The following is a 27193-nucleotide window of genomic DNA, read 5'->3' as shown; positions in this document are numbered from 1 at the left end:
CACCCCAGAATGGCGGACGTGACTCAAAACGCCCCCTATTGACTGTTTCCCATACAGCAACAGAGTTTCAGGGCTTGTTATAGACGTTCTTTGATTTCAGAGAGGGGTCTGGCTGCAGGCTTGCAGCCGGGTCAGTGGTGACGTCACCACTGAACTGCGGGACAGAGTTGACGTCACACGTGAGCCACACGACAGTCTGTGGGCCTACAAGCATCAAGCTACAATGTAAACAATCCGATCCTCGGTCTCGTCTTTTGAAATTCAGACTTTAAATTGAGAAGACATGTTTTCAACACGTAGGCCTATAATGTTGCTTAATGTCGAATGTTATGTTTTGTGGTCTGTGTCCCCGCTCTGCGCATGTGCAACACGTTGCGTGGAGTAGTCGCCCTTCAGTTTGCTAAAGGCTTGTTTCGCTGAAAGGCTGTCTGTACTCTGTAACATTTGTTTTGTTCGAGTAGCCGAGGTTATATGGCATTTTTCGTGGTTTATTGATACACCACGTAATGTTATAACTGTAGTGTGTGCCGGGAAAGAAACGAAAGGCCAACTAACAGAGTATCACGTGGAACATTAAAACAGGCCAACACCTCTTAGCTGGTGGTTGAAATTTGGAAGGCAACACTAATCAGTTAAGCGGTGTTGTAGCTCAGCGAGTTAATCCCGTGAGTTGCTTTTCTTTGGGATAGCGATGAAGTGGACGATGTGGCAGGTTCGCGTACCCGAGGGGCACGAGTTGTGTTATCATGCTTCTGCCACATTCCTAGCATTATAATGTTGCCGGTGGTGTATGGAAAATATCTAGACCAGAGCCATTTCCTTGGGTTAATTAAAGTTAAAGATTAACGACACATGACGTGGCCGTCTGTCAAAGATAGCCGAGGCCTTTTTTTTTTCTTTTTCTGAAAGACGATGTAGGCATAGGCCTACATAAGAAAAGAATAATAATAATAATACTAATAATAAAAACACATTGTGTGCAGTGCAAGCTTGCTATCTCAGTTGCCAAAGTAACAGAACTCCCCCTCGGGGACGCGAACCTGCCACATCGTCCACTTCATCGCGTGTGAGGTCGACACTGTCCCGGAGCAGGTCAGTGATGACGTCACCACTGACCCGGCTGCAAGCCTGCAGCCAGTCATTATAGTGATTTCACAACACATTGGGCTAATACTACAAACCTGGTTCAGGATAAGTTAAGGTTAAGTTAAGCGGTAAATCATCTAATATAGAGTTTTTAAGAAAATGAGGACTTCTATTAGATCAGGGGTGTCAAACTCAAATTAACCGAGGGCCAAAATCAAAATCTGTAACGAAGTCGAGGGCCAAACTCAATATTTAATTTTAAAATATTTCGCATACACAGACTATAATATAGACCCATTATAGATCAAATGGGCCAACTGAAATACATATTTGAAATTCTCGCGGGCCAAATAAAATGGCTCTGCGGACCAAATTTGGCCGCCGGGCCTGAGTTTGACACCCCTGTATTAGATGATTTACCTCTTAACTTAACCTTCACTTATCCTGAACCAGCTTTGTAGAATAGAACCCCTGCTGTGGCATCACTACACCTTACTACACTTCAGGGAAACATATGTGACTGATGTAAAGATTTGTTATATTTTTCATTAACACCTTCTCAGTCATTATACGTAAACTGGCCATTATCTTGTTGACAGAAGTATTTGCTATTCCCTTTCTGCGAACCAATCAGCCATGGGCTTTGAATTCATTCTTATTGGACAAAAATCTACTTTACTTTACAAATTGTTTATTCATTCACATTATAGTATATACAAAACAGTACAAATACATCAGACATACAGTATTTTCAATAAACAGTAGTGCAAATGAGGTGCTGCTGTAGCGCAGCACCCTAAAGGCCCCGGGTTCCCAGCCCGACCCGCCATCTTCTACTCCCACTCAGTTCCCTCTGTTTCCACTCACAGTCTCCTGTCATAATAACAGTCCAAAAGCACCTAAAAAATAGCGCAAATAAACGAAGAGTTCAGATGCAAAACCCCCTAAGTACCTTTTCAGAAAATAATCTTAACTCATTTTTATTTAATACAAAGCTATCAAAATTGCATATTTTTTATTTTATTTATGTTATATAACTATTGATATGTATTATCAAGTACATGAATGTAAACCAAACCAACAACGGGGTTCTCTAAAAATATAGAAGTGCAGGTCTTCAGAAATGGCATTAGGGGGTTTTGCATCTGAACTCTATTCAACTAAAAAAATAAAATGATGACCTTTTAAAGAGAAATATTCTGTAAAGAATTACTGGGTGTGGTAACCAAAGTGATTGGAGTCTGCATCATACATGGTCCCCATATTGGTCTTCTTGGTCCCCCATGAAACAAATAGCTACAGTGTAATGAGATAGAGGCATGTCCAAATCCTTCATAACTTAAAGAAGAAAAAAAAGAACAATAACCTGTAATTCTTGTTGTGAGAAATACAAATTCTCAAAGAAAATTCTGTAGTCTTGATTTAAAAGTCTATAAGGTACAGCCATATGGTCCTTCATCCACACTCAACTCAAGGTGAGTCAGTTTCAGTAGAAGTTTTCCTGTTGAATACAGAGCAGAATTAGCATCCCCAGAGCTATTCCATAAATGCAAATCGACCATTCAAACGTAAACATTAGGAGTGTTTAAACTGAATATACCTGTAGAATCCTTTTGATGGCTGGCACCTGAATCCCAATACAAGCAGCAAAATGGCAATCAAGGCGACTACAGCCAGCACTGACCCAATCACTATGCCGGCAATGTCTCCATCGCTCAAGCCTGGGAAGACAATACAACGGCTGCTGACTGCGTTGTGAGGAAGGAAACGCTCGCAGCCAGAGGCCAGAAGGTGAACGCAGCCAGAGGGCGTAAGTCAGGCTAGTCTATTACAGTAAGGCCTAGAGTGAAAATACATGCCTACAGTTGGTATTGAAACAGTGTTTTAGGTAAATGAGCAATACAACTTTGTGTCAGTTGTCCCACTGATGTAAATAATGTAAAAAGTCTGGCCCTGCCGTGGCTCAAATGGTAGGGCACTGCGCTGTTACACTGGTGACCCGGGTTCAATTCCAGGCCCGGGTTTGCTGACCCTTCCCGTCTCTCTCTCCCACTCGCTACCTGTCAATGGGCACGATCGTGATGAAGCAGCGCTGCTTTTGCTAGGCAGTGGGCATGCACACTTTGCCAGTTTGATGTATTGTGGTTAGAATATTCAATATCTTCACTGTTCTATCACACAAATAAAGGCAAAAGCCCACAAAAATAATGTATAAAATCTTACCTGTCTGTGACACTCTTATGTATAGGGGTTTCGACTGCACATTCTTGCCAGTCTTGGTGTTTTTAGCCCAGCAGCTGTAGCCCCCGCTCTGACTGGGCTGAACATTCTCCAGTTTGAGCTCTGGCTCCTCCCTGCCCATCAGGGTGCCATTCCGAGCCCACTGGATCTGGGCGGCGGGGCTGGACACGGACGAGCAGCGCAGAACCACGTCAGAGCCGGTGCGGTACGACGGGCCTTTGGGTGTGGCCATCACGGCGGTGTCATCATCAGGCCCATCTAGTAAGATAAACCAAAAAAGCCCACATTGCATCAACGGCTCATCAGAGTTACTTCAGATGTGTCAGCAGGGCCGCTGACAGCTTTTGCTGGGCCCTAGACAAAGTTATCTGAAAGGGCCCCCTACGCAATACATACAATGTAATGGGAGACCCAATCCTGGGCCTCCTAACTCTCTGGGCCCGGGACAACATACCCCTTTGTCCCCCCCTGTCAGCTGCCCTGTGTGGCAGTGTCATGTTTCTGTGAGCTTATTGTGCTAAACAGGCAGACAAACTGGCCTGTGAAATGTATATTCCGTCTTCTTCCTGTGATCTCATCACAGGTCACTATTCACATATTGTTATCAGTCCACCACTGTTACCTGTCCTGACAGTCCAGTCTTGCACTTTATATCAGTCTGTAAAATGTCAGTCTTGTGTATGTCTATGTCTTGACGTGGTATAGAGGCAACTTGTAGAGAAAGTTGGGCACAATCCCTGGTGCTGAACAAAAAAGTAACGTTTTGTGTAATACATGTTTTGTGTAAAACTTCTTCAAGTTATTTTTTTCTTTTTATTCACTGGCAAGCATAATGACGTTTCGACCTCTCGTAATTTCATTTTCCTTGTATGACTTGTGCACATGAAGAAAGTGACAATAAAAGCTGACTTGACTTGACTTGTTACTGGCAAGACAATCAGATGGCAACCTGCCCCCCTTGCCAATGCCTGAGGCATGTAATGTTGTGTGTTTGGCGCCACCCTCAGGCGAGACAGAACTGCAGACAGACAGACAGACAGACAGACAGTCAGACACACACACACACACACACACACACACACACACACACACACACACACACACACACACACACACACACACACACACACACACACACACACACAAACACAGGGCCACCATTGAAATTCCTGGCCCAATCCCTTCCGGGGGTCCAGGTAACTTGTGATTTAGTGAATTGTTTGGAAGAAATCTGTGGCAGTGTTTTGAATCTTCTGAACCTCTACTGTTAAATAGGACACTGAAAATGGGCTCAGCCTGAAACGTCTGTTGCCCCAGTTTATATACACAGACTTTCTTTGGGTTGCACTTTTCTTGACGCCGGTGTCATATGCATGTCATTACAGTGTCATAACAGTATCATGGCACAGTTATGTACGTGTCATAAACATTATGTCCATATCATAAACATTTCATGACTGTTGGCCTGACATTCGGTTATGGCAAAGACAACCTAGGTTCATGCAGCTTGAAGGCTACGTACGTACGTACAGTATACTCACATTGAACTTTGACATCCAGACGTGCAAAGGTGGCTCCTCCCAGATCATTAAAGTGGGGTCGTATAGGAGGTAGTGTTTGTGTGTGTGTGTTTTTTAGTTTTTGTTTGTTTGTTTTTCGCGGACTATCTAAGCAGCATATCAACCATAAATCACTAATTAATGTATGGGCAAGCCCACCGACAGAGGGGGACAAAGGGGTATGATGTCCCGGGCCCAGGGACATAGGGGACCCAGAATTGGGTGCCCATTACATTGTATGTACTGGGTAGGGGGCCCTTTCAGTTGACTTTGTCCTGGGCCCAGTGAAAGCTGTCAGCGGCCCTGTCTATGGGCATTGAATGCCGTAACTCCACCTGACGTCTGAGCCCAAATAAACGTCTTTCACCAATGTAGCCTAGGCTACAGTATACTCACAGTGAACTTTGATATCCAGATTTGTGAAGGTGGCTCCCAGATCATTGCTTCCCTCACAAACAAAGGTCTCCATGTCCCGCCTTGCCGTTGGATGTGTGGTAATGACGACTGAGCCTTTTAGGCTGCCTGACTCACTGGTGAGAGGTCCGCCGTTCCCTGTCAGCTTGCCCTTGATGCGAGAGCCTGACACGGTGCAGTTGACCGTTACGGTCTGAAACTCGAGAACTTCAGTGGTGCTAGCCTGTATCGCCACAGAGATAGGGACTGTTGTGACGAAAAAAGCAACAAAAGAAAGGTATGAGTCTATAACACTTCATCACATGTTTTTTTCTGATCTTCTGTACACTGCTCGCATCATGAGTTAGTGCAACTCTTTAGAATCGAAGATTACAAAGGTTATTTTTTTCTTGTAACGTGGCGACTGTTAACATGCTTTCACACACATTTCTTCTCTCACACACATGCACGCATGCACATACAGTACAGTGTATACCAGGGATGGGCAACTGGAGGCCCGGGGGGCAGTGCCACATGCAGCCCGCCTCCTGACTCACGTGGATAAAACACAATTAAAAAATATATATATGATAATAAATAACACTGATTTTTTTAGGGGAAAAAACCCCACTACTGAATCAATCCGCTTTAATTGTACTGCTGGCTGATAAAGAACATCCCCTCCAAATAATATTGGCAGTCAGTCAGTGATCAACCTCACCTCGAACTCGCAAGTTGCGGTCACATCCATGATCACATGAGCACTTACATGTTCATTCCTATGTCTAGTTCACTATTGCTGCAAATTGTCCCATGGGTTTTTTTTTAGATGTCATCTTGGAAACTGTCCAAAAATGTGGCCGTAACCAGACATTTTCAAATGCCGGGGTCAAATACTGCCTGCTGTACTGCATACCGTACATTTAGAATGCTTCAAACACTTCAGTCAAATCTTAAAGGGACAGTTTGGTCAATTTCAACATGCAGTTGTATTGCTCACGCAACCCTTGACTTGTCAGTACCTGGTGATGCCACATTTTTCGGCTCAGCCCTTTCCGAGATATGAGCAATTCTAATGGGGGCAGCGTTTGTTTACATTTTTAAAAAATGAAAGGTAGGCCAACTCCAAATATTTTCCCAAAAGGTACTGCTGCTTGCTAGTTGTCTGCTGATGTTTTATAACCTTTTGGATGTTTTTGGAAAAAATAAAAATGTTTTTTTGAAATGTAAACAAAGAGCTGCCCCCATTACAATGACCAGGATCTCAGAAACAGCTGAAGAAGAAGAAAAAAAAATCTCAGGCATTGACAAGTCCAGGGTAGTGTGAGCATTACAACTGCATGTTGAAATTGACCAAACTGTCCCTTTAAGTTTATTTTCATTAATCCCTGCCTTGAGGATAAACAGGGGTGGCATATACAGACTGAATTTATCATTGTTGACCATATATGGATTTTCATCATAGATACATTTTATATTACTGAAAAAAAATACAGAGGACATGACCTCTGTGTCCTCAATGGTAGTTACGGCCATGATAGTGTTGCACTCACTCAGGACAGCTAAGGTGCCCTCCCAGGTGTTCTGAGAGCCGTCGGCAGTCTTCATGGTGACCGTATACTTCCCATTGTCCTCCAGAGTCAGCTTCCGCAGTTCCAGAGCACTCGTGGTGGCGTCCACACGAACGCGACCCGAGTAGCCGGTCCCGAAGGCGTCGATGCCACCCTGGTGGGACACCACGACGTTCCCCTGGAACCTCCACTCCACCTCCGTCAGAGGAGCCGGCAGTTGGATGGGTGGCCTGATCTTCCAGGTCTCACCCACAGCTATCGGGTTGCCGTGGCCAGGACAGGCCAAGCCTGTTGTTGAGATACACTATTAGTAGTAGGAGTGGTAGGAGTTGAGTACTAGACAGCTCCATATCATCACTAAAACCTTCCACTGCAGCCTACTTTGGTTGTTTTGTTGTTGTACTTTTGTTGAATCTCTGTATGTCTTTGTATATGTTCATAAGGGCTATGTTTTGATGTTATTATGTTCTATAAAGCATCTTTGAGTGTCTAGAAAGCCTGTTGAGAGACACTAGGGGTTTAGTGGGAGGAGCAGTATTGTAGGAGTGGTGTAGACTGCTCCATATCGCCACTATGCAGGGCTGGACTGGCCATCTCACATAGCGGGCATTTCCTGGTGGGCCCCACACCACTACTTTATTTTATTTTATTTATTTTTTGAAAATAGGGACCCACAAGGGTGCGGGGTCCACCGGTGAGTCAGCGATCGTGTTGCTGTGGCCAGGACAGGCCAAGCCTGTTGTTGAGAGACACTAGGAGTTTAGTAGTAGGAGTAGTAGGAGTGGAGTGGGCAGCAGCTCCATATCACCATTATGGATATACCTGTAATGTAAAACCTTCCACTGCAGTCTACTTTGGTTGTTTTGTTGTTTTGTGTACTTTTGTTGAGTCTCTGTATGTCTTTGTATACGTTCATAATGTGCTTTGTTTTTATGTTATTATATTCTATAAAGCATCTTTGAGTGTCTACAAAAGCGCTATACAAATTATATAATAATATATACTAATAATACTACTACTCATAATAATTATAATTATAATTCAGAGGCCCACCATTATTTGAATTACATGTACTCTATATATATGCGTTAAGAACCAATGGTCTTCTACACAACCTCTATGATTACAACATGTTTCTGAATTTAGTGCATATTGTTCAGTGTAGCCTATTAACTGGTGAATCATGCATTGATGAGTCAGTTTGTTTACAGTGCAAACCCATCATCTGAATACCACCATTTGATCCATGTATGATAATTGGATGGCTATAGTAAAAAAAAAAAAATGTCTGCTGTCTGAACCACACTGAAAGGTTTGATTCAAGGTGCATTATATTAAGCATCTCAAGTGTTTGCCAAATAGTTGAATAATTTATTATATATTAAATTAAAATTATCATTTTTTGTAAAAGTCAGTGTAGTAGTGTCATATAGGCCCTAATATTATTCTCACTGTCATTATCATCATCAACAAGAGCACCTATCTCTACAAGGACAACCCAATTCAATCCCATATCAGACAGTCAAATGAGGTCAGCCGTGGCCTATGTTTAGGGAGGTGGACGTAAGATCAGAGGGTTGCAGGTTTGAATGCCACCCTTACCTCTCCCTACACATCTATCCATCCTTGACTAAATTACGAGGCACCTAACCCCAACATTGCTCCAAGGACTGTAACTAATATACCATGTATATAACTGTAAGTCACTTTGGATAAAAGCGCCAAATGCAATGTAAATGTAAATAGCTTAATTATCACACTTAAGTCATCATCCATAGGCATACCTGTTAGTAGCGCAGCAGCCAGAATCATGTGTGGAATCAAAGCCATCTTCTCTCTCTCTCTTTCTCTCTGGTAGCCTTGGAGACTGCTTGTCAGTGCTGCTGAGAGCTTCTTTTATTTTGAATTATTGTGCAATAATGGAAAGCCATATCCTGTCTTACCGACAGGACACAGAAGTTGTGCGACAGGTTTCCCATTTCCTCTCGTACATTTTCAGAGCACGCGTTTGATGAAAGTGTAAACAAGGCCAGAGGCGGACTTTCCATTAGGCAAACCTAAGCAATTGCCTTGGGCCCTGATCAAATCTGACCTCCATGGGGGCCCCACCTGTCATAACAGTAGCGGTAAACACACAAAAAAGTAGGCTTGATCTTAATTTGTCACTTATGTAAAGTAATCGAAAATACAAATGAGACAAAACACATTTTATGTAGCCTTTATATCTAATGACTTTTGAGGGCCCCATGTTTATCTTTCACCTAGGGCCGCAAAATGGCTAGATCCGCCCCTGAACAAGGCGTGACAGGATAAGGCTTGGCATCATTGGCATGATATGGCATGGGGAGTTTTTTGTTTATGTATTGCATAGCTGATGTTGTCTCTTTAGCTTTGAAAGTCGAGAGGATTTTTGGTTTAGTCAATCATCCATGCACTCTTATTCATCCACACCCTCTCTTCTAGCTGAAAGTATGCACACTTTCTTACGGCTAGGACAGGGTTGGACTGGGACACTGTAGGGGCCTTTCCCATTTATTTATTCATTTATTTACCTGTTTCTTACTGTAATACCTGCATCAGTTGTGGGTAAGTGGTTAGGGTGACCTGTAGCCCAAAGGTTGCCGGTGTTCTGTTTCTACTCTCGACCTGCCAGGTTGGTGGCGGGAGGGGGACTAATTAACCAGTGCTCTCCCCCATTCTCCTCCATGACTGAGGTACCCTGAGAATGTTACCGTCCCACCACACTGCTCCCTTGGGGTGCCATTGGGGGCTACCGCCTTGCACGGGTGAGGCATAAAATGTAATTTCGTTGCGCAGTGTACATTGAATACTTGAGTGCTGTGTCACAATGACAATGGGAGTTGGAGTTTCCCTGATGGGCTTTATTTTTTATTAGGTGAGTCTGTGCCTCCTAGACGTGAAGATGTACAGATGTCTATAAATTGGGAGGCTGTCTGGAGGAGGTGTGGCCTACCCTGTCTGTCTTTATTCTTTAACGGCTAAAGGATTAAATTGTATTTTATTTTAGTTTACTTTGTAAATGAAACCATTAACAAATTAAACGCAAAATATTTTTTTTACCACATAATCTTGCCTGTCTTGGATTTCTGGATTTGGTCACACAAACATAAGCATCAGAGAGCAGTCAGACACCACCAAAAAAGGGACAAAACAAACTGACTTTTAAAACAGGATAATTTGTCAATTCAGACATTAAAGGATATCTTCTCCAACCAATTTCAACATGCAGTTGTAATACTCACTCTACCCTGGACTTGTCAGTACCTGAGATCTCTTCTTCAGCCTTTTCCGAGATCCTGGTAATTGTAATGGAGGCAGGTGTTTGTTTACATTTCAAGAAAACACTTTGATTTATTCTCAAAAAGATCCAAAAGTTTATGCAACATCAGCAGACAATTAGCAAACAGCGATAACCTTTTGGGAAAATATTTGGAGAAGGCCTATGTCAAGATTTTTTAAAATGTAAACAAAAGCTGCCCCCATTAGAATAACTCATATCTCGGAAAGGGCTGAGCCAAAACATGCACTGGGTACTGACAAGTCAGGGGTAACGTGAGCAATACAACAGCATACTGAAATTGGCAGGAGTGCTCCTTTAAAAGGCCTAGGCATTTTTGTGCGGCACCATGTCTAAGAGGCTGTTTATAAGAGAACGATTGTGGATGAAAATGACAAAATATTGAGAAGTGTCATTTACACGGCAACTGCGCCATTGGGGTCTGAAAATGCATAAGTCTGAAAACTCCTTCCAGAGAGTTTTGTAGACGACCCGGGTTGCCTCTCTGTCTAAATGGCGAAAAAAGCTAAACATGTTGACTTCGCATACATCTTTAGATGACTTGCAATTCCTTTTTGCATTCACCAGAGGTCAGTGAAGGCCTGTTTAAGCCACAAGTCCCCGTCCACGCTCCAAAAGAAACATAGCCAACATCTATTTTAGCCTTTAATTTTACACTTTCTATAAACATTGTTACACAATTATATTTTTAAATAATAGACTATTTATCTGCACCATCAAATCCATCTTCAAGACAACATAGGGTCATAGAGCCCCAATCTTTTTACATTTCCTGCTTTTTATCTTTAAGGACAAAGGGCAGCATATCTTTGAGTTCAGGTAAGTTCTGAGTTCATTCTTCGCATAGGCAACTCTCCTCTCAGTGTACCTCGTGTGCTTAATGGATTCATATGCTCTCTTGGGGGTGTTGACAACAATTGGTAGGAGGCATGAATTTACGTTTTTCCTGTTGCATAATTAAGAGTTGTGGCATAGTTCTTTACAAGATGAGGAGATGTGATGAGTTTTCATAACAGTAATAAGTAGACTATCTCTTCATGGACACTTTTATAGAGTAAAATATGCAGTGTTATTTCACTAATAAGTACACTAATAAGTAGATCTCTTCATGGACACTTTTATAAATAGGCAGTGTTATTTCACTTACAGAGTACTCTGGGACCAAATCCATGCAACATGGCGTTAAATCAACTTTGAATTGAAAGCGTTTTTTTACTGTGTACTCTATGGGACAGAGTAAATTGTAGGTTATTTCAATATTCACTGAATCATGCAAGTTGAAGTAACTGTATTGAATTTGTTTTCTTTTTTTAAAATATGCACTCTGCCTGCACATACTGAACTCTTTTGAAAGCTAATCATATTTTCAAAATTTCTTGGTTCTCCCTCAGGTCTGTGTTCATGCCAAAATGGCCCAACACTGAATGGACCTCTGGATGGAACAGTGGGGGGCAGCGTGGAATTCAGGGTCGTCAACCCACCATCACCACTACCTCAAATGTGGTCATGGTATTTTGAAACCGCAAAGATATGTAGTTTGAATACTCTTGGTGCTCTGGTCATAGAGCCAGATTATTTTGGCAGAGCATCTTGTGACATGTCAACAGCCACATTGGAGCTTAGACAGCTTGTTCTCAATGACACTGGGAGGTACACTCTGAATATATCTAGCGGATTCATTCCCTTCTTAGAAACGACTCTGACCGTATTTGGTACGTCTAATTTTCATTCATCATGAGATACAGTAGATGTTATGTTGATGTGTAATTGAATGAGATGAGAATGAGATGTTATGTTTCTGTCTTCACAGGATCAGCTGGTGGAGATGGTCTGTCTGTCGGTGCGATAGCGGGCATAGCAGTAGGAGTTGTATTCCTATTAGCTGCATTGGTGGGAGGTTGCATATGTCTGAGAAAGAAACGGTGAGTTGGCCATCGTCTTTTAAAATAATTATCTCCAGTCATGGCATTGTTTTGTAGACCAGGCACCATATTGTGTGACTGTGGCATTAACATCCAGTGATGTTGTTCTTTTTGCATTGATCCCATTATATAAGCTTCTCTTCGCTTGGGGACCCTTTTCTCGGGACCCTTTTCTCCATGCTGTTAAACTTTCTATGTCTAATGTAATTGAAAGATAGATGATGGTGTGTAAAGAAATTCATTCATTCATCCATCCATCCATTCATTCATTCATCCATCCATCCATCCATCCATCCATCCATCCATCCATCCATTCATTCATCCATTCATTCATCCATTCATTCACTCATTCATTCCATTCAATCACTCATTCATTCGTGGTGATACATTTTCAATCCTTTTTATATTATTCGGAACCAAATTAATACCCTATTTATGATTGTGTATTTTGATATTGTGATCAACATTTGAAGAAAGCTGCAATTTTGTCTGTTGAGTAATATCTCAGATGTTGACATGTGACATCAGGACAGTGAAGTGACATGTGGGTAATATCTGGTTCTTTTGCAGTAAAAAGAGAACTGCAAGGGTAAGTCACACCTGTTTCCCAACCTTTTCTATTGCGCGGACTCCGTAGCCCCATAATGCACGGCGTTCCACCAGTGGAGCACTGTAATAGTCATTGAAAAGTTAACTACCATAGTACTACAAAACTATGACATAATACAGGCCCTTTAATGCACTGGTCATTTCCATTAACAGCAAATTTACTGTATATCGCTGTGTCTTAACAGGTTTTTGTCAAATCACGAGTACCCAAATTGAGCTCTATATCACTGTCTCTTTGCTAATCTGAAAACATTTTTTTATTTTGTTATAATAACGTTTCTTCACTTACCACAGTGTGCACATACTGGTTGGGAACTGTGATGGGCAAATGGATTCATTACAATGGGTTCATTCCAACATGCAGACTCCCATCCTTGTGGCCTGTGGTAGTGGCCTCGTGTCTCGCTGATGCCCTGCCTCCGTGGAGAAAAGAATCAAGTTTCCCCGCTGTCAACCTAGCCACAACAACTTTTGGGGGACTTTTCTTCATTCGCCATCCCACTTGCAAATGAGAAAATGACATTATTGAGCTTTTGCGAGATATTGAAATACAATTCTGTTGTCAGTGACGTCATAAGTGAGGCCATAAGGAGGCAAGTGAGCAAGGGAGGACAGGAGTGCACATATTAGAAAGAACCCAATTAGGTGCCACATAGGCCTATTCCAAAGGACCTTGTTTCAACCAGCTGATCATTCTACCAGCCAATCACCTGGCTGAATTGGACAGGTTAAATCAAGTCAATTGGAAAATGTGGGACTGGATTATCACTAATGAATCCATTTTGCCCATCACTGGACACTGCTCTAAACTACATTAATCACCCAATCTGCTCTTGATCCTTGACCCTTGACTACATGTGTTGGGCTTAAATGTCCTTCTCGAATCAGTATAATGACTTGATAGTCTCATTCCGGTTTCACATTCCAATTGGGTAGTGCTACAGAGAAAAGGCCCTGTTCTCATTTGCAACGTTTATTGCTGTCAAGACCATCATCATGCAACTTTGCAAAGTCTATTGCAATGTTCCGCTCAACAGACCATCATCAAGTTGTTATCTTATCTTGCAGTAAACTTTGCAAATAAGGGCAGTGCAGTGGAACAATTTCTTGGTAACACTGACCCTGTCGATATCAAAAGCACCTGCCCGAATGAGGTGTGGTAGAAGGCTTCAAAAATAATATTTCTATTGGATGTCACCTTTCTGTCACAGAACTTCCTTGTATACAACGATTACGCTATATATAATTGTTATACTAGTAGGGCCTATTGTTATACCAAATTGTGGACAGCCTGTCACTGGATGTTTAGTGAAAACATGCTAGCCAAGCAAGCCTCTTATTCAGTGTTAAACAAACCAAAACTTCTTTGCAGGCCGAACCATCTTTGATGATACAGCGGTCTGATCACCAAGCCAGGTACATAACAATCACTCTGCTTATCACATTTTGAGGCCATTATCAAATAGAAGTACATTTATTATTATTGTTAGGGTTATTGGGTTATTATAACATATTATTATATGGTTGTGACGTCATCTGTCGAATGCTCCATTCATTTCAACGGGGCTCCCCAACGTTCGGACGTCTGTTATTTTTCGATAACGGACGGGTTGGTCTATAACAGACCGCTGTCAATGGCAACAAGACTTTTCACTGCTAAAGCGACTTTTCAACAAGACTCTAATCAGCTTCTGTGATAGACAGCACCCGTTGTCCTGGCTACCGCTGTCAATGGCAACAAGACGTTCACTGCTAAAGCCACTGGCTTGTATACAAGTCAGTGGCTAAAGCGAATGTTTCATATCACTCCGCAGGGGGTCCGGTCTTTTGTCACTCTAATCAGCTGCTGTGATAGACAACACCTGTTGTCCTGGCTAGCCTACCTAGCTGTTGCCTAGCGGTGTTCCACACAACGGCACTGTTTTGTTTTGCGCAGCAACAATCTTAACATTAAATAGGTCTAAAGAAATGTCCCCGCATGTGTGAATCATTTAAGTATATCCATATAATAAGCGGGTTAACTTTCGGCGAGTCGGTCGCTTTGTGGAATAGCAGCACTTCAGAGAGAACAAGACCCCTCCGCTCCGCGTCGGGGTCTAAAGATTCTCTCTGTCGTGCTGCTATTCCACGGTAGCGACCTTCTCGCCGAACGTTAACCCTTACTTATTATCACTTTTTCGGTCGTGTTGATTTGTCTGTCTGATTGTTTGTTTGTCTGTCTGTCAGCAGGATAACTCAAAAACGTATGAACGGAGTTGTTAGTAATGACCCAAGGAACAAGTGATTTTAGTCTGGTGGTGATCCGGATCACGAACCGGAACCAGGAGCTTTTTAAAGATTCTTCACCATTGCTGGTCTATGAATAGACGACCCTAGTGACCACAAATTAAATTGTGAGACAGGGCAAAACATTCCAGTTTCTAACTCCACAAAAAGAAGACAGAACGACTTAGGGTGTAACAAAGTCAAATCAAACAGATTCCTTGTCGGACGTCTGCGCTCTCTGAGTGCTTCTAATTTCAACTGTTATTATTACATTACATTACATCACATTACATTGCATTTGGCAGACGCTTTAAAACTAAAGCGACTTTCAAAAGAGGACATAATCAAGCCAACATCACAAGCAAATACAAAGTGCACAGGATATATACAGAACAACAAGTGCAGTTGCAAAGAGGGGTTAGTTTTTTTTTAATAAAGAGTAAATAACGAGTACACACACACACAAACACACACACACAAACTAAACTAAACTAAACATCATGTCAGGAGTTTGTCCTGGGGCAAGGCCAGCTCAAGCATTATAACTATACTCTCGAAAGAGGAAGGTCTTTAGTTGTGTCTTGAAGGCTGCAAGAGATGCCATTTGTCATTTATAATACGTCTCTATTTTCAGAGCAATGCGGCCTGCCCAAGGGTTGACGATAGAAACCGTGGAAATTCAAACCGTGACTGCTGTCGTTGGAACCGTGGACGCCCAAGGTCGATGCAGGGCACACATTATTGAAGGAGTACTGGTCGAACACAACACCACAGAGCTCGTAGCCATTCCCTCACGGTTCCAATAGCCAGGTAAATTCCTAAGAACAGATGCAGTGAGAAAGGGAAGCCCAAATAGGCCTACTGCAAGACTAGGAAAGGCACATTTAAAAATGCCTGGCAGGATTCTCAAGAATTACAAAGATTTTCCACTTTCAAGGTAGTAGGCCTATGCTTGGTCATGAAAACCTACATCTGAGACTGCTCAGACCATTGATATGTTTATGGTCAATAAATGATGATCGTGCGTCATTCCGTAGAGAGTGGCGATTAAGCTGTTATGCCTGCCATAGTGAGCCCCTTGCTGGAAGTGATAAGGCTGCTCAGTGTTATAATGGTCATGACCTGTCTAACTGTGTACTCTGCTCTTCCTGGTAGGCTCCAGCTCCACCCCTACACACTCCAGCTCCACCCTCACCCACTGGTATATCCGGTCCAAGTGTGCAGTCCGTGATCTACAGCTCTGGTGTCATCCAATAGATATGAACACTATGGCCCCGGTCAAATCGACAAATTTTGCTGATCTTTCATTGGCTAACTGGACATGGAGCCATTGAGTGCCATTCCATCGAGATTGTTCAGTCATTAGCCTACTTTATTGTGTGATGTCAAAACAAGTTCCATTTTGAAGGAACATAGTGGCTACTATCCGTTTCAGACAGAAAACAGTGACGTGTGTTGTAGTGGCAACTCCTTCTGATAATGTATGCCACCTGAGGAGCGGGTGAATAAGCAACGAGTCTGACGCGACAAATCTTCCGACACAGGATCCTTAAGTTTAAAAAGTTTACTTACAAATAAAAGATATAAAAACAAAGGAATTCGTTGTCTGTTCTTAAGTGGTAAAGCTTAACTGGTCGGTGGTTCTTTCTTGTTCTAAATGTCCATGTGCCGTGCGCTGACGTGCGCTGACGGTCAGAAAACTGTATCACCACCACCCGACCTTCTGAATGACAAATGACGCATGTCACGCTTTATATACTACTGCATCTCGCGCACATTACACATTAGTGACGAAACACTCTCCTATCCATTTATGAATTAAATAACATTTCTTTCTTCGTGAATTTACACATGGTGTATCAAAATAATATTCTTAGAAAATAACAATTCCACTGTATATATGTAAATAATAATTCTTAATTTCCAAATGAAATGCATTTCTCAATATGGCTCTTACATTTCCGGCCCCTAATTGTTAACGCTATGGGCTGAACAATTACCAAACTTTAAATTACAAAAGAGCCATCAAATATGAAATATGAGATTAATCTTAAGTGTGATTTCTTAATCATGAACTTAAACATGAAACTCAAAGAATCAACTCAGTCCAGTATAGTCCTTGGAGTCTTCAAGTCGACTCTAGTAATAAACAAAGCTTACTCACTGGTCTGTCGAGCTGACTAGTCTTCGTCTGCACAACAGCTCGCCTTACCACACCTTTCGCATCAGGCAAGGTCTTGATGACCCGGCCCATTAGCCAGGAGTTGCGCGGCGCAGTGTCGTCCACTATCAAGACGACATCTCCCTCTTGGAAGTTCCTCTTGGGTCTTGACCACCGTTGCCGATTCTGGAGGGTTGGTAGGTACTCTTTGACCCACCTGGTCCAAAACAGGTCTGCAATATATTGCACCTGTCGCCACCGCCGTCGAGCATACTGGTCATCCCGGGAGAAGATTCCAGGAGGAATGCTGGGTCGTGCTCTCAGAAAAAGTAAGTGGTTCGGTGTCAAGACATCGAGATCACTGGGGTCGTCTGATGCCAGGGTGAGAGGCCTGTTGTTCATGATAGACTCCACCTCACACATGACGGTAAGTAGACTCTCATCGTCCAGTGACTGTTGTCTGACAATGGAGTTCAGGATCTTGCGTACTGTGCGTATCTGTCTTTCCCACACACCACCGTGATGGGAAGCTGTGGGGGCATTGAAGATCCAGTTGACTCCTTTCTCAATCATTGCATTAGCAATTCGACTTTGGTTCAAGTCTTGGAGAGCTTCACGTAGCTCTCTCTCAGCAGCTACGAGATTGGTCCCATTATCTGACCGCATGATCTTGGCTTGACCTCTTCTGCATGTAAAGCGACGGAGCGCATTAATGCAAGAGTCTGTGTCCAGACTATGGGCAATCTCGATGTGGACAGCCCTTGTGGTGAGGCAGGTAAAGAGTACGCCGTACCTCTTCACATGGCTTCGTCCCCTCTTGACCTCAAAAGGCCCGAAAAAATCCACTCCTACGTTAGTAAACGGAGGCTGATCTGGTGTGATTCGATCCAATGGCAGATCTGCCATTTTCTGCTCTCCTGGTCTACTTTTGCGCCTTCTGCAGACAGTGCATTTGTAGATTATGCGCCTGATTGCTGAACTCACTTGAGGTATCCAATACCTGGTGCGCAGCTTGACCAGCATGTAGTTACGTCCGCAATGTCCAATTTCCTCATGGACGTTCCGCAGGATGAGAGTAGCGATCGTGGATTTCTTGTTGAGAATTGCGGGATGCTTTGTCTCTTCTGGCATCGACAGCTTGGAGAGACGCCCACCAACTCGCACGATGCCATCTTTCAGGAAGGGATCCAATTGGTATATTGGACTACTCTTTCTCACATGTCCACTTGTTCGTAGAGCTTCAATTTCTTTTGGGTAAGTTAGTTGCTGACTAACCCTTATCAGCTCGTCCTCAGCCTCTTCCAGATCTTCTATGGTGAGCGACGCAGGCTGAAGTGTCAGCTTAAACTTTCTCATGTGCTCCGTTGCCAGCTGCTCTTGCTGGTTTGTCTGGCTCTCAGACTGCTTGATTTTGTCCATGAAAATCTTTCTCTCTGTTCGTAGGTGCAGCAGCAATTGCTTCAGCTTGGAAAGCCACGCCACTGCCCTTCTCAGCCTTGTCCAATCAGAGTAATACTCAATGAGCTTACTGAGAGCCATCACCTTCTCCTGTCCCTCCTCTTCAACCTTCACAGCACAGGACTTGACCTCAGGGTCATCTTGGGGTTGGTCTTTCGCGAAAGGCAAGTCAGGCCACTCTTCCTGAGGCCTCAGGAGCAAACTTGGGCCTTGCAACCAAGTCTTTCTTTCAATGAAATTCTTCACTTTCATTCCCCTTGACACCTGGTCTGCAGGGTTGTCTTCGGACTTTACATAATGCCACTGGGATGGAAGGCTGTGCTCTCTGATCACTGTGACCCTGTTTGCGACAAACGTTTTGAAGCGACTGTGTTCATTTGCAATGTATCTCAAAACTGTGGTGCTGTCGGTCCAAAAGATGGAATCTTGGAGTGGCACCTGCAGTTCGCGTCGCAACATCTGGTCCATCTTCACAGCCACCACTGCTGCCGTCAGTTCCAGCCGTGGGATTGTGACACGTTTCAAAGGGGCTACCCTTGCTTTTCCCATCAAAAGAGTGCAACACCTCTCCCCAGCCTGGTTTGACATGAGCAGGTAGGTAGCGGTGCCGTAGCCAGTCTCTGATGCGTCAGCAAAATGGTGTAATTGTGCTGACTGCACAGGTCCAAAGGCTGCTGGCTTCACACATCTTCTCACTGTGAATCCTTCCAACAGATTCATCTCTGTCAACCATTCTTGCCATCTGCGTACATGACAGTCCTTGATTTCTTGATCCCAGCCACACTTTTCGTCACACAGGGACCTTAGGATTTGCTTCGCGGGCAGGATAACTGGCGCCAAGAATCCTAGAGGGTCGTACAATGCGCTGACTACAGACAGAATCCCACGCCTCGTCATAGGCCGGTCGGGAACATTCAGTTCAAACTTGAAACTGTCTGAGATGGTGCACCATTGGATGCCCAAGGCGCGCTCCATGGGAGGAATGTTGTGGCTTAAGTCCAAGTCTTTCGTACCAGTTGCACAATCTTCTTGGGGGATGGTCGACAGAACAGCCTGACTGGAACTGACCCACTTCGTCAACTGAAAGCCACCCAAGGCGCACAGTGCTCTCAGGTCCTTCACGAGCTGAATGGCTTGAGCATGCGTGGGGACTGACTTCAAGCAGTCATCTACGTAAAAGTTGCAGAGAACTGTGTCAGCTGCTTCTGGGCTTGTTGTTCCTCGGTTGTCCTCGGCCGTTTTCCTCAAGGCGTAAGATGAGCAACTGGGTGAAGACGTAGCACCGAAAAGGTGAACGGTCATTCTGTATTCTTCCAGGTCTTCACTCAGGTTGCCCTCCGGCCACCACAGGAAACGTAGAAGATCTGCATCCTCTTCAGGCACTTTAACCTGATAGAACATGGCTTTGACATCTGCCATCAATGCCACGGGTTCTTGACGGAATCTGACTAGAACGCCAATCAGTGTATTGGTAAGGTTCGGGCCTTGCAGCAACTGCTCGTTAAGAGACACTCCTCTATACGTTGCTGTACAATCAAACACTACACGGATCTTGTTCTTCTTGGGGTGGTACACCCCGTGGTGGGGAATGTACCACACCCTGCCATCATCACGCTGCAGCTGCTCCTTGGGGACCTTGACAGCATATCCACAGTCAATGACATCCTTCATGAACGTCTTGTAGTCCTCATGGAAGCTTGCGTGTCTTTTCAACTTCTTTTTCAGGCTGTTGGCGCGCTGTTCTGCAATACCGCGATTGTTTGGCATTTTGATCGCCTCATCTTTCAATGGCAGGCTCACACAGTAATGCCCATCCACCAATCTAGCAGAGCTGCTCACCAGAGACATGAACTTGTGGTCTTCTTGTGACCTTTCTTCTTTCTCTTCACAGTCACGCTCTGGGAAGTCTGCGTCGTACTGCTGTCTCAGCAACTGTTCTATTTCCACTACTGACAGACGATTGACTGTGTGGCTCTCATCGGTCTCACTCTCCATCTTCAGACTTCGTAGTGATCCATATAACGTCCATCCTAAGGCACTTTGCACCGCGTACGGACCGTCTCCTTCACTATGAATCACCTGCCGTGGCTCCATGGCCTTCGGGACGTTGGTGCCTATGAGCAGGCCGACCTCAGCGTTGATCTGAGGCAGAGACACGTCTTTCAGGTAAGGCCAACACGCAATGTCTTCCTGCTTAGGTATGTTCTCTTCATGCACTGGAATGAAGTCGTGGGTGAATACCCTGGGCAGGTCTATGTAAACATCTTCCTCCACACCACACACTTCCAAGTCTGACAGGGCAACCGTGTTCAGGACTTTGCTGTCATCTGCCCTGCTACAGCCCATGGTGTTGAGACGGATTTGCGTTCGTCTGCCCTTGAGCTTCAGCTTTCGTTGCAGGTCCTCAGTGCAAAAGCATGCGGTGCTGCCAGGGTCCATAAATGCATACGTTGTCACATATCTATCACTCTTCTTCGATTTGACCTTGACAGGCAGAACGGCTAATGCACATTTCCTTCCGGCCCCAATATAGGCACAAGCTTCATCAGACATGCATGCACTAGAGATTTCCTCACTCTCAGAGCTGTCTTCTTTCTTTCTTTCAGTAGGCGTGCTGTCTCTCTTTTTCTGGTCAGCAGGCGCACTGTCCTCTCTCTTTTCCATGTGCAACAGATCTGGATGTCTTAGTGAGCAGATTTGACACTTTGCTTTCTTTTTGCACTCTTTGCTGAGGTGTCCTGGGAACAGACATCCGAAGCACAGACCTTTGGACTTGAGAAAGTCCAATCTTTTCTGGAGTGGTTGCTCTCTAATTTTTCTGCACTCGGCTAGTGTGTGATTGTTTTGGCAGTAGACACAAGGCTTCTGCAAAGCTACAGCAGCTTTCTTTACTGTCGCATTTTGTTCTTTTTCTTCTTGTGGAGCTTCAACTCCTGTAGCAAAACTGCTATTTCCCTTTGGACTACTTTTCTTGAATTGGAAATCCTTTTTGTTCTTTCCTTCCTTCGTTGCATGAGGCTCTGACACACTTCCGAATAGGGGGTTTGTGACGATCTTCGCCTGGCGATCAATGAAGTCAACCAGGGCTGAGAATCTTGCACGTCCCTTTCCCTTCTCTTCAATTTCAAAAGCAATCACTCTCCACCTCTCACGCATTTTATAAGGAAGCTTAGACAGGACAGCTCGCATATTAGTGGGGTTGTCCATTTCTTCCATGAACTCCAAGTCTCCCATTGTGTTCTTACAGCCCGTCAGGAATAGCGCGTAAGCATTGAGTGCTTTGCCATCTTCTTGCTTGATGCTAGGCCAATTCAATGCTTTCTCCATGTAAGCGTTAGCTATCTTTAGCTCATTGCCGTAGTGTTTCTTCAGTAGCCTTCTGGCTTCCTTGTAGCCCTTTTCAGCTGGCATATGCTCACAGCTACGGACTAGCTCCTGCGCTTCCCCACTGGTGTACTGCTCCAGGTAGTAGAACACATCTTCATAGGTGTCAGCTTTGCTCTCAACAGCGTGTTCAAATGACCTTATGAACGACTTGAAAGTGAGCGGGTCACCTTTAAACACCGGAACATCTTTACGCGGTAAGCTTGACAGGTTATGCTGCTTAACTAGCATCTCTGTGATGACACTTTGTCTCTGTAACACCTGATGGAGGTCTTTGTCATCATTCATTTGTCTTGTAGCTTGTCTTTGGTTGCTACCAACTTGCTGGCGTACACCAAGACCAGCGCTCTGTGCTACTCTGCCAACTGAATGTGGCAGACTATAATCTTTTTCCTCCTCCTTCTTCACTTTGTGTTTAGACGATGCTCTGGAGACATAGCTGTTCATCCCATCTTCATATGACTGTAACACTTTCAATTTCGCAGTTGACTCTGCAAGCTTTCTTTCCATTTCCAACTTCTCTTTTCTAGCCTTTAGCCTCGCTTCTTCAAGCTCCAAGGCTTGCATTTCCTCCATTGCAGCTGCTCTTTCTAAAAGCGCTGCATGTTCTGCTTGCTCTTTGGCACGCACAGTTGACATTGAGCTCCCTGAGGATCTTCTTGAAACATTTGAGGCTGCGCCATCTTTTACTTTGCGTCTGCAATCTTGTAAATTGACTTGTGAAATGCTATCACTGGCATTTATGTCATCTTGCAGTGAAACCTCTGAATGTGTTTCTGGCCCATGTTCTATTTTTTGTCGCTGGCGACTGACCCAGTCCAAAGATTTCTCCATATATTCATTTACAGCAATTACTTTGTTACTGAACCATTCCTGATCAGTTTTCCGTGTTTCCTCATCCAGTAATGGAATTATGGCGTCATTAATGTCTTCTATTTCTTTATGCATGAAGCACACATCACTTTGCAAAAGATCCTGTATTCTGTATACCTCTCCATTATTTTGTATGAGCTCATCTATTTCGTTCATTTTAGTTGTGAGCTTGCTGAATTTTCCCTTTCTAGTTCCAATCAGCCTATGCAGTTTGTCTTGTAATGCCTTTTCAGTGGGCTTGGGTGCCCTCTTGGCGCCATCATTGGTGGGCATTTGGTCATTCTCTAAATTGTCAGCCATCTTCATTAATTAGTGCACAATTCACAAGCAATTTGTCCAAACAGTCGAACTTTTTCAACATCAAATGCTTATGTCTTTCAAATTCTTCAGAGTGCAGAAATTATCTTAGCAGTAGATGGGTTTAAACATCCGTGAATGAACGAGCACGAGACATCACGTTCTCACTGCATGACTTCAGCTCGCTAGAGCAAGTGACTCAGCATTTAGCAATTGCAGCTAAGCTAGGTAGCATCAGCAGGCTAACACAGGCAATTTCAATGGACGGATTAGCCTAAGCCACAGCTCACCTCTCCAAACTTTTCCTCTCAACTTTCGCTCTCCTTCCAACGGCTCCGTATGGAATCTCTCTTCCACTGAAGCCTTTCTGCTGTTCCAGTTAACTTCTCTGTCCTTCTTTCGAAGTCCTCTGACCCTCTGTGGACGTTTTCTTGACTTCCAGGCGAAGTTTTTGGCTTCCAGGCGAAGTTTTCTGACTTTCAGGCGAAGTTTTCTGACTTTATGTAGTGGCAACTCCTTCTGATAATGTATGCCACCTGAGGAGCGGGTGAATAAGCAACGAGTCTGACGCGACAAATCTTCCGACACAGGATCCTTAAGTTTAAAAAGTTTACTTACAAATAAAAGATATAAAAACAAAGGAATTCGTTGTCTGTTCTTAAGTGGTAAAGCTTAACTGGTCGGTGGTTCTTTCTTGTTCTAAATGTCCATGTGCCGTGCGCTGACGTGCGCTGACGGTCAGAAAACTGTATCACCACCACCCGACCTTCTGAATGACAAATGACGCATGTCACGCTTTATATACTACTGCATCTCGCGCACATTACACATTAGTGACGAAACACTCTCCTATCCATTTATGAATTAAATAACATTTCTTTCTTCGTGAATTTACACATGGTGTATCAAAATAATATTCTTAGAAAATAACAATTCCACTGTATATATGTAAATAATAATTCTTAATTTCCAAATGAAATGCATTTCTCAATATGGCTCTTACATGTGTGTATATTATATCTAGACCACTGGATGATTAATTGATACATTATCTGCTTGGAATGTAGATTATTGTCTTAGCACTTATACATATTTTTAATCCTTTACACTGTGTTGGCTCTCCATTGTCACAATAATTGTCGTCAGGGCTGGTCTGGGGGAGAAATAGGGCCCGGGCACTTTTGGCTTAAAGGGGCCCTTCATAATGTGGGACAGAACTGACTGACCGGCCTGCCTCACTGGCCACCTGGCATAGCAGGCATTTCCCGGTGGGCTCCTGCATTGTCGTGGGCCCCTATTTTCAAAAATGTAGATTTTTTCTTTTTAATTTGTTTTAACATTTCTGAAAATAGGGGCCCACAAGGGTGCAGAGGCTCATCAGGAAATGCCAGTTCAGCCCTGATTGTCGCCATGTGCAGCTTCTGACCTGCCTCTCCCTTGGACACTGATTCGAAAATTTGGTCCACATCATTATCGAACTGCTTCAAGCTGCTAGAAATCCTGTGGAAATACATCTAGGCTACTTTTGCAAATGGACACATCATTAGTGATGTTATAGTAAAGAACTTGGGCTCAACTAAATTGTGTTTAAATGTGAAAATATGAAAGTTTTTGTTGTGCAATGATTGGTACACATACTGAAGAAAAATGTGAGTTTTCTTTGATGATGGAAATAACACCTCTTGTTAATTATATCAACATAATTGTATACATCGCAAACAATAAAGTTTTTATGATGCACATATCTACAGTTTTATGGCTTACACAAGTGGACCTAGCAAAGGTCATTAAAGGAGAAATCCAGTGTGAGTAACTTTGAACTTAGTAAATGGATGGAAAATACAGATTTATAACGATGGCTTCTTAAGTGCTAGTGCTTAAGACAGTCTCGCTGCAAAAGGGAAAGGTTAGCATCGACCAACTAGCGCTGGCTATCTGAATAGGGATTTAAGCAGGTGAGGTATATGGAACAAGTTAGCACTAAGCATCATGCTTTAACACTAAGCCATTTCACACCGGATTTCTCCTTTAATAGCCTACACAAGGAAAACTAAACACATTTTTTACTTAAAGAGCAATTTGAATAAAAATGCTGGTGAAATATCAATCTCAAATAGCATCTTAATTCATGTACACCTGAAATGAAGTTAAAGAGTCAAGGTCTACATAAACAGGTCTGTACATTTAAAATTGAGTAATCTATAACAATTATGCATCTTTAAATCAATTAAATGCTTAGATGCTTGAATTTATTGTACAATGTGATTCCCATGTTTCTTTCTTTGCACTCTGTCACATTAAAACAATGCTGCTAAACCTACATTTCATATGAGACATTATGTGCAACTGCAAACCCAAACATACTGGTGCAGTCATGCAGAAGTGTTTAAGGCAAAAGATAGTCCTTGATGGGCGATCAGTCCCTCTTCATCTGATCTCTGCCTATACGTGGTGGTTGAGCTGAAGCCTACAGTAAGAGCAAAAGCACATCAGGGTCAACACTGAGCTAATTTAATAATCCACAGGACAGATCACAAGCTCTTAGTAGAGTTATTTGATCAACAATACATACAGTACAATCATACATAGATGTTTGCAGACCTAAGCATTTGGTCGCAAATGCAAGGGGTAGTAGGCCTTTCTACCCAGTTCAGCTTGACATCACAAAAACGTTGTGATTATATTCTTGATTAAACAAAATCAATTGTAGGCTACTGAATACCATCGACGGTCGAAACGTCATCATATCATACCAGTGAATGAATGAAAAGAAAAACATAACTTAAAGAGGAAAAAAACCAAAGGAGTGCGCAAACTTGTTTTTACAAAAGGTCATTTTTTTTGCTCAGCATCAGGGATTGTGCCCAAGTTGCTCTACAATGGTATGATTTTGCTCATTTAGCTACAGTACTCTATATACTGATTCCTAATCAGCTAACTTATTGTATTGTAGTGCCTTAAGGCACTTTTCCGCATACAACGTGGCCGTTTCGTGCTGAGTGGTGGTGTTCAGTTCTGTTTTGTGTTTTCGTTACAAACCGTGCTACCGGAAGTTTGGCTGTAGTTACGTTTTTACATTGTCATGTAGTATTGCTTTCCATAGGCTAGTTGATTAACAGATATCATGGAAGTAGGCTATACATTGTTTGTGAGACATCATATTTGTATACTACAATGTTAATTCATAGCTTTGATTTTAATATTGAAGTATACAGTCAAACATAAGACAATTCCAAGGTAGCTGATCAGGTGGCCGCCATGTTTTTTTTATTATTATTATTCGCTGATGCACAGAATTCTGGGTAGTAGGCAGCATTACGCACTCACCTGTACGAGGGATAGTTTTCGAGCGATGACGTGCCATACTTGGCTAATTGAAAAACAATAAATGGCGGCTGAGTCATGCCGTGTCAAGCTGTATTAAAACGGACAATGGAAAAGAGCCTTTTGACTGTCCCAAGACCCACTCCTATGGTTGTAGGCAAAGCAACAGTAGGCATATGCCTATGTCGACACTATGCCATGAAGGCTAAGTTGTATTTTAAAGGTTGTTGTTGTCAGAGCTCCACATGTTACATAAAGATACAAGTGCACTTTCCATCAAAGCTACAATAGTAAATGGAAAAGTAAACTTACTGTCCTCAATACAAAGACAAGAACTCCAACACCAACTGAAGAAAAAGAACAGTGATCACCTGTCCAAAGATGGCCCCGTGTGGCATTCCTGTGCTTTGTGCTATGAAATCATAAAATTTACTCACGAGGGGCGACCTGGATTTCAAACAGTTTGGATTACCCCATGGCCAGTGAATGTAAGCACAGAAGTTTGGTGCAGGACCAAATTATTGTTCAAATAAAGATTACAATGAATCACTTCATGTACAGTACCTATTCGCAGTGCTACCTATACAGTAATATTGCACATTCACTGGATTGGCTTCCTGAATAGAATGGCAGAAACAGGTTGTTTTTGTAATCAGAGCGTCCAAGAAATTGAAATATAACCAATTCCAAAAATGCATATGACATGTTTCTTAAATTACTTTCAATTGTGT

At 43.1% G+C, this 27193-nt stretch overlaps 1 protein-coding gene across 1 annotated transcript; it reads right to left on the bottom strand.

Moving 5' to 3' along the window:
* Positions 1-2124: 2124 nt before the first annotated feature.
* Positions 2125-5586, bottom strand: LOC134448278 (carcinoembryonic antigen-related cell adhesion molecule 8-like). The gene is made up of 4 exons (XM_063197972.1): positions 5283-5586; positions 3310-3585; positions 2687-2807; positions 2125-2587 (listed from the first exon to the last, which is right to left on the bottom strand). The coding sequence occupies exons 1-4, from the start codon at positions 5353-5355 to the stop codon at positions 2557-2559; spliced, it is 501 nt and encodes a 166-aa protein (XP_063054042.1). The 5' UTR covers positions 5356-5586; the 3' UTR covers positions 2125-2556.
* Positions 5587-27193: the final 21607 nt, after the last annotated feature.

This window comes from Engraulis encrasicolus, chromosome 5 (genome assembly GCF_034702125.1).
Source record: "Engraulis encrasicolus isolate BLACKSEA-1 chromosome 5, IST_EnEncr_1.0, whole genome shotgun sequence".
Classification (NCBI taxonomy): Eukaryota; Metazoa; Chordata; class Actinopteri; order Clupeiformes; family Engraulidae; genus Engraulis; species Engraulis encrasicolus.
Note: the sequence above shows the minus strand (reverse complement) of the source record. Positions and strands in the feature narration are given on the sequence as shown.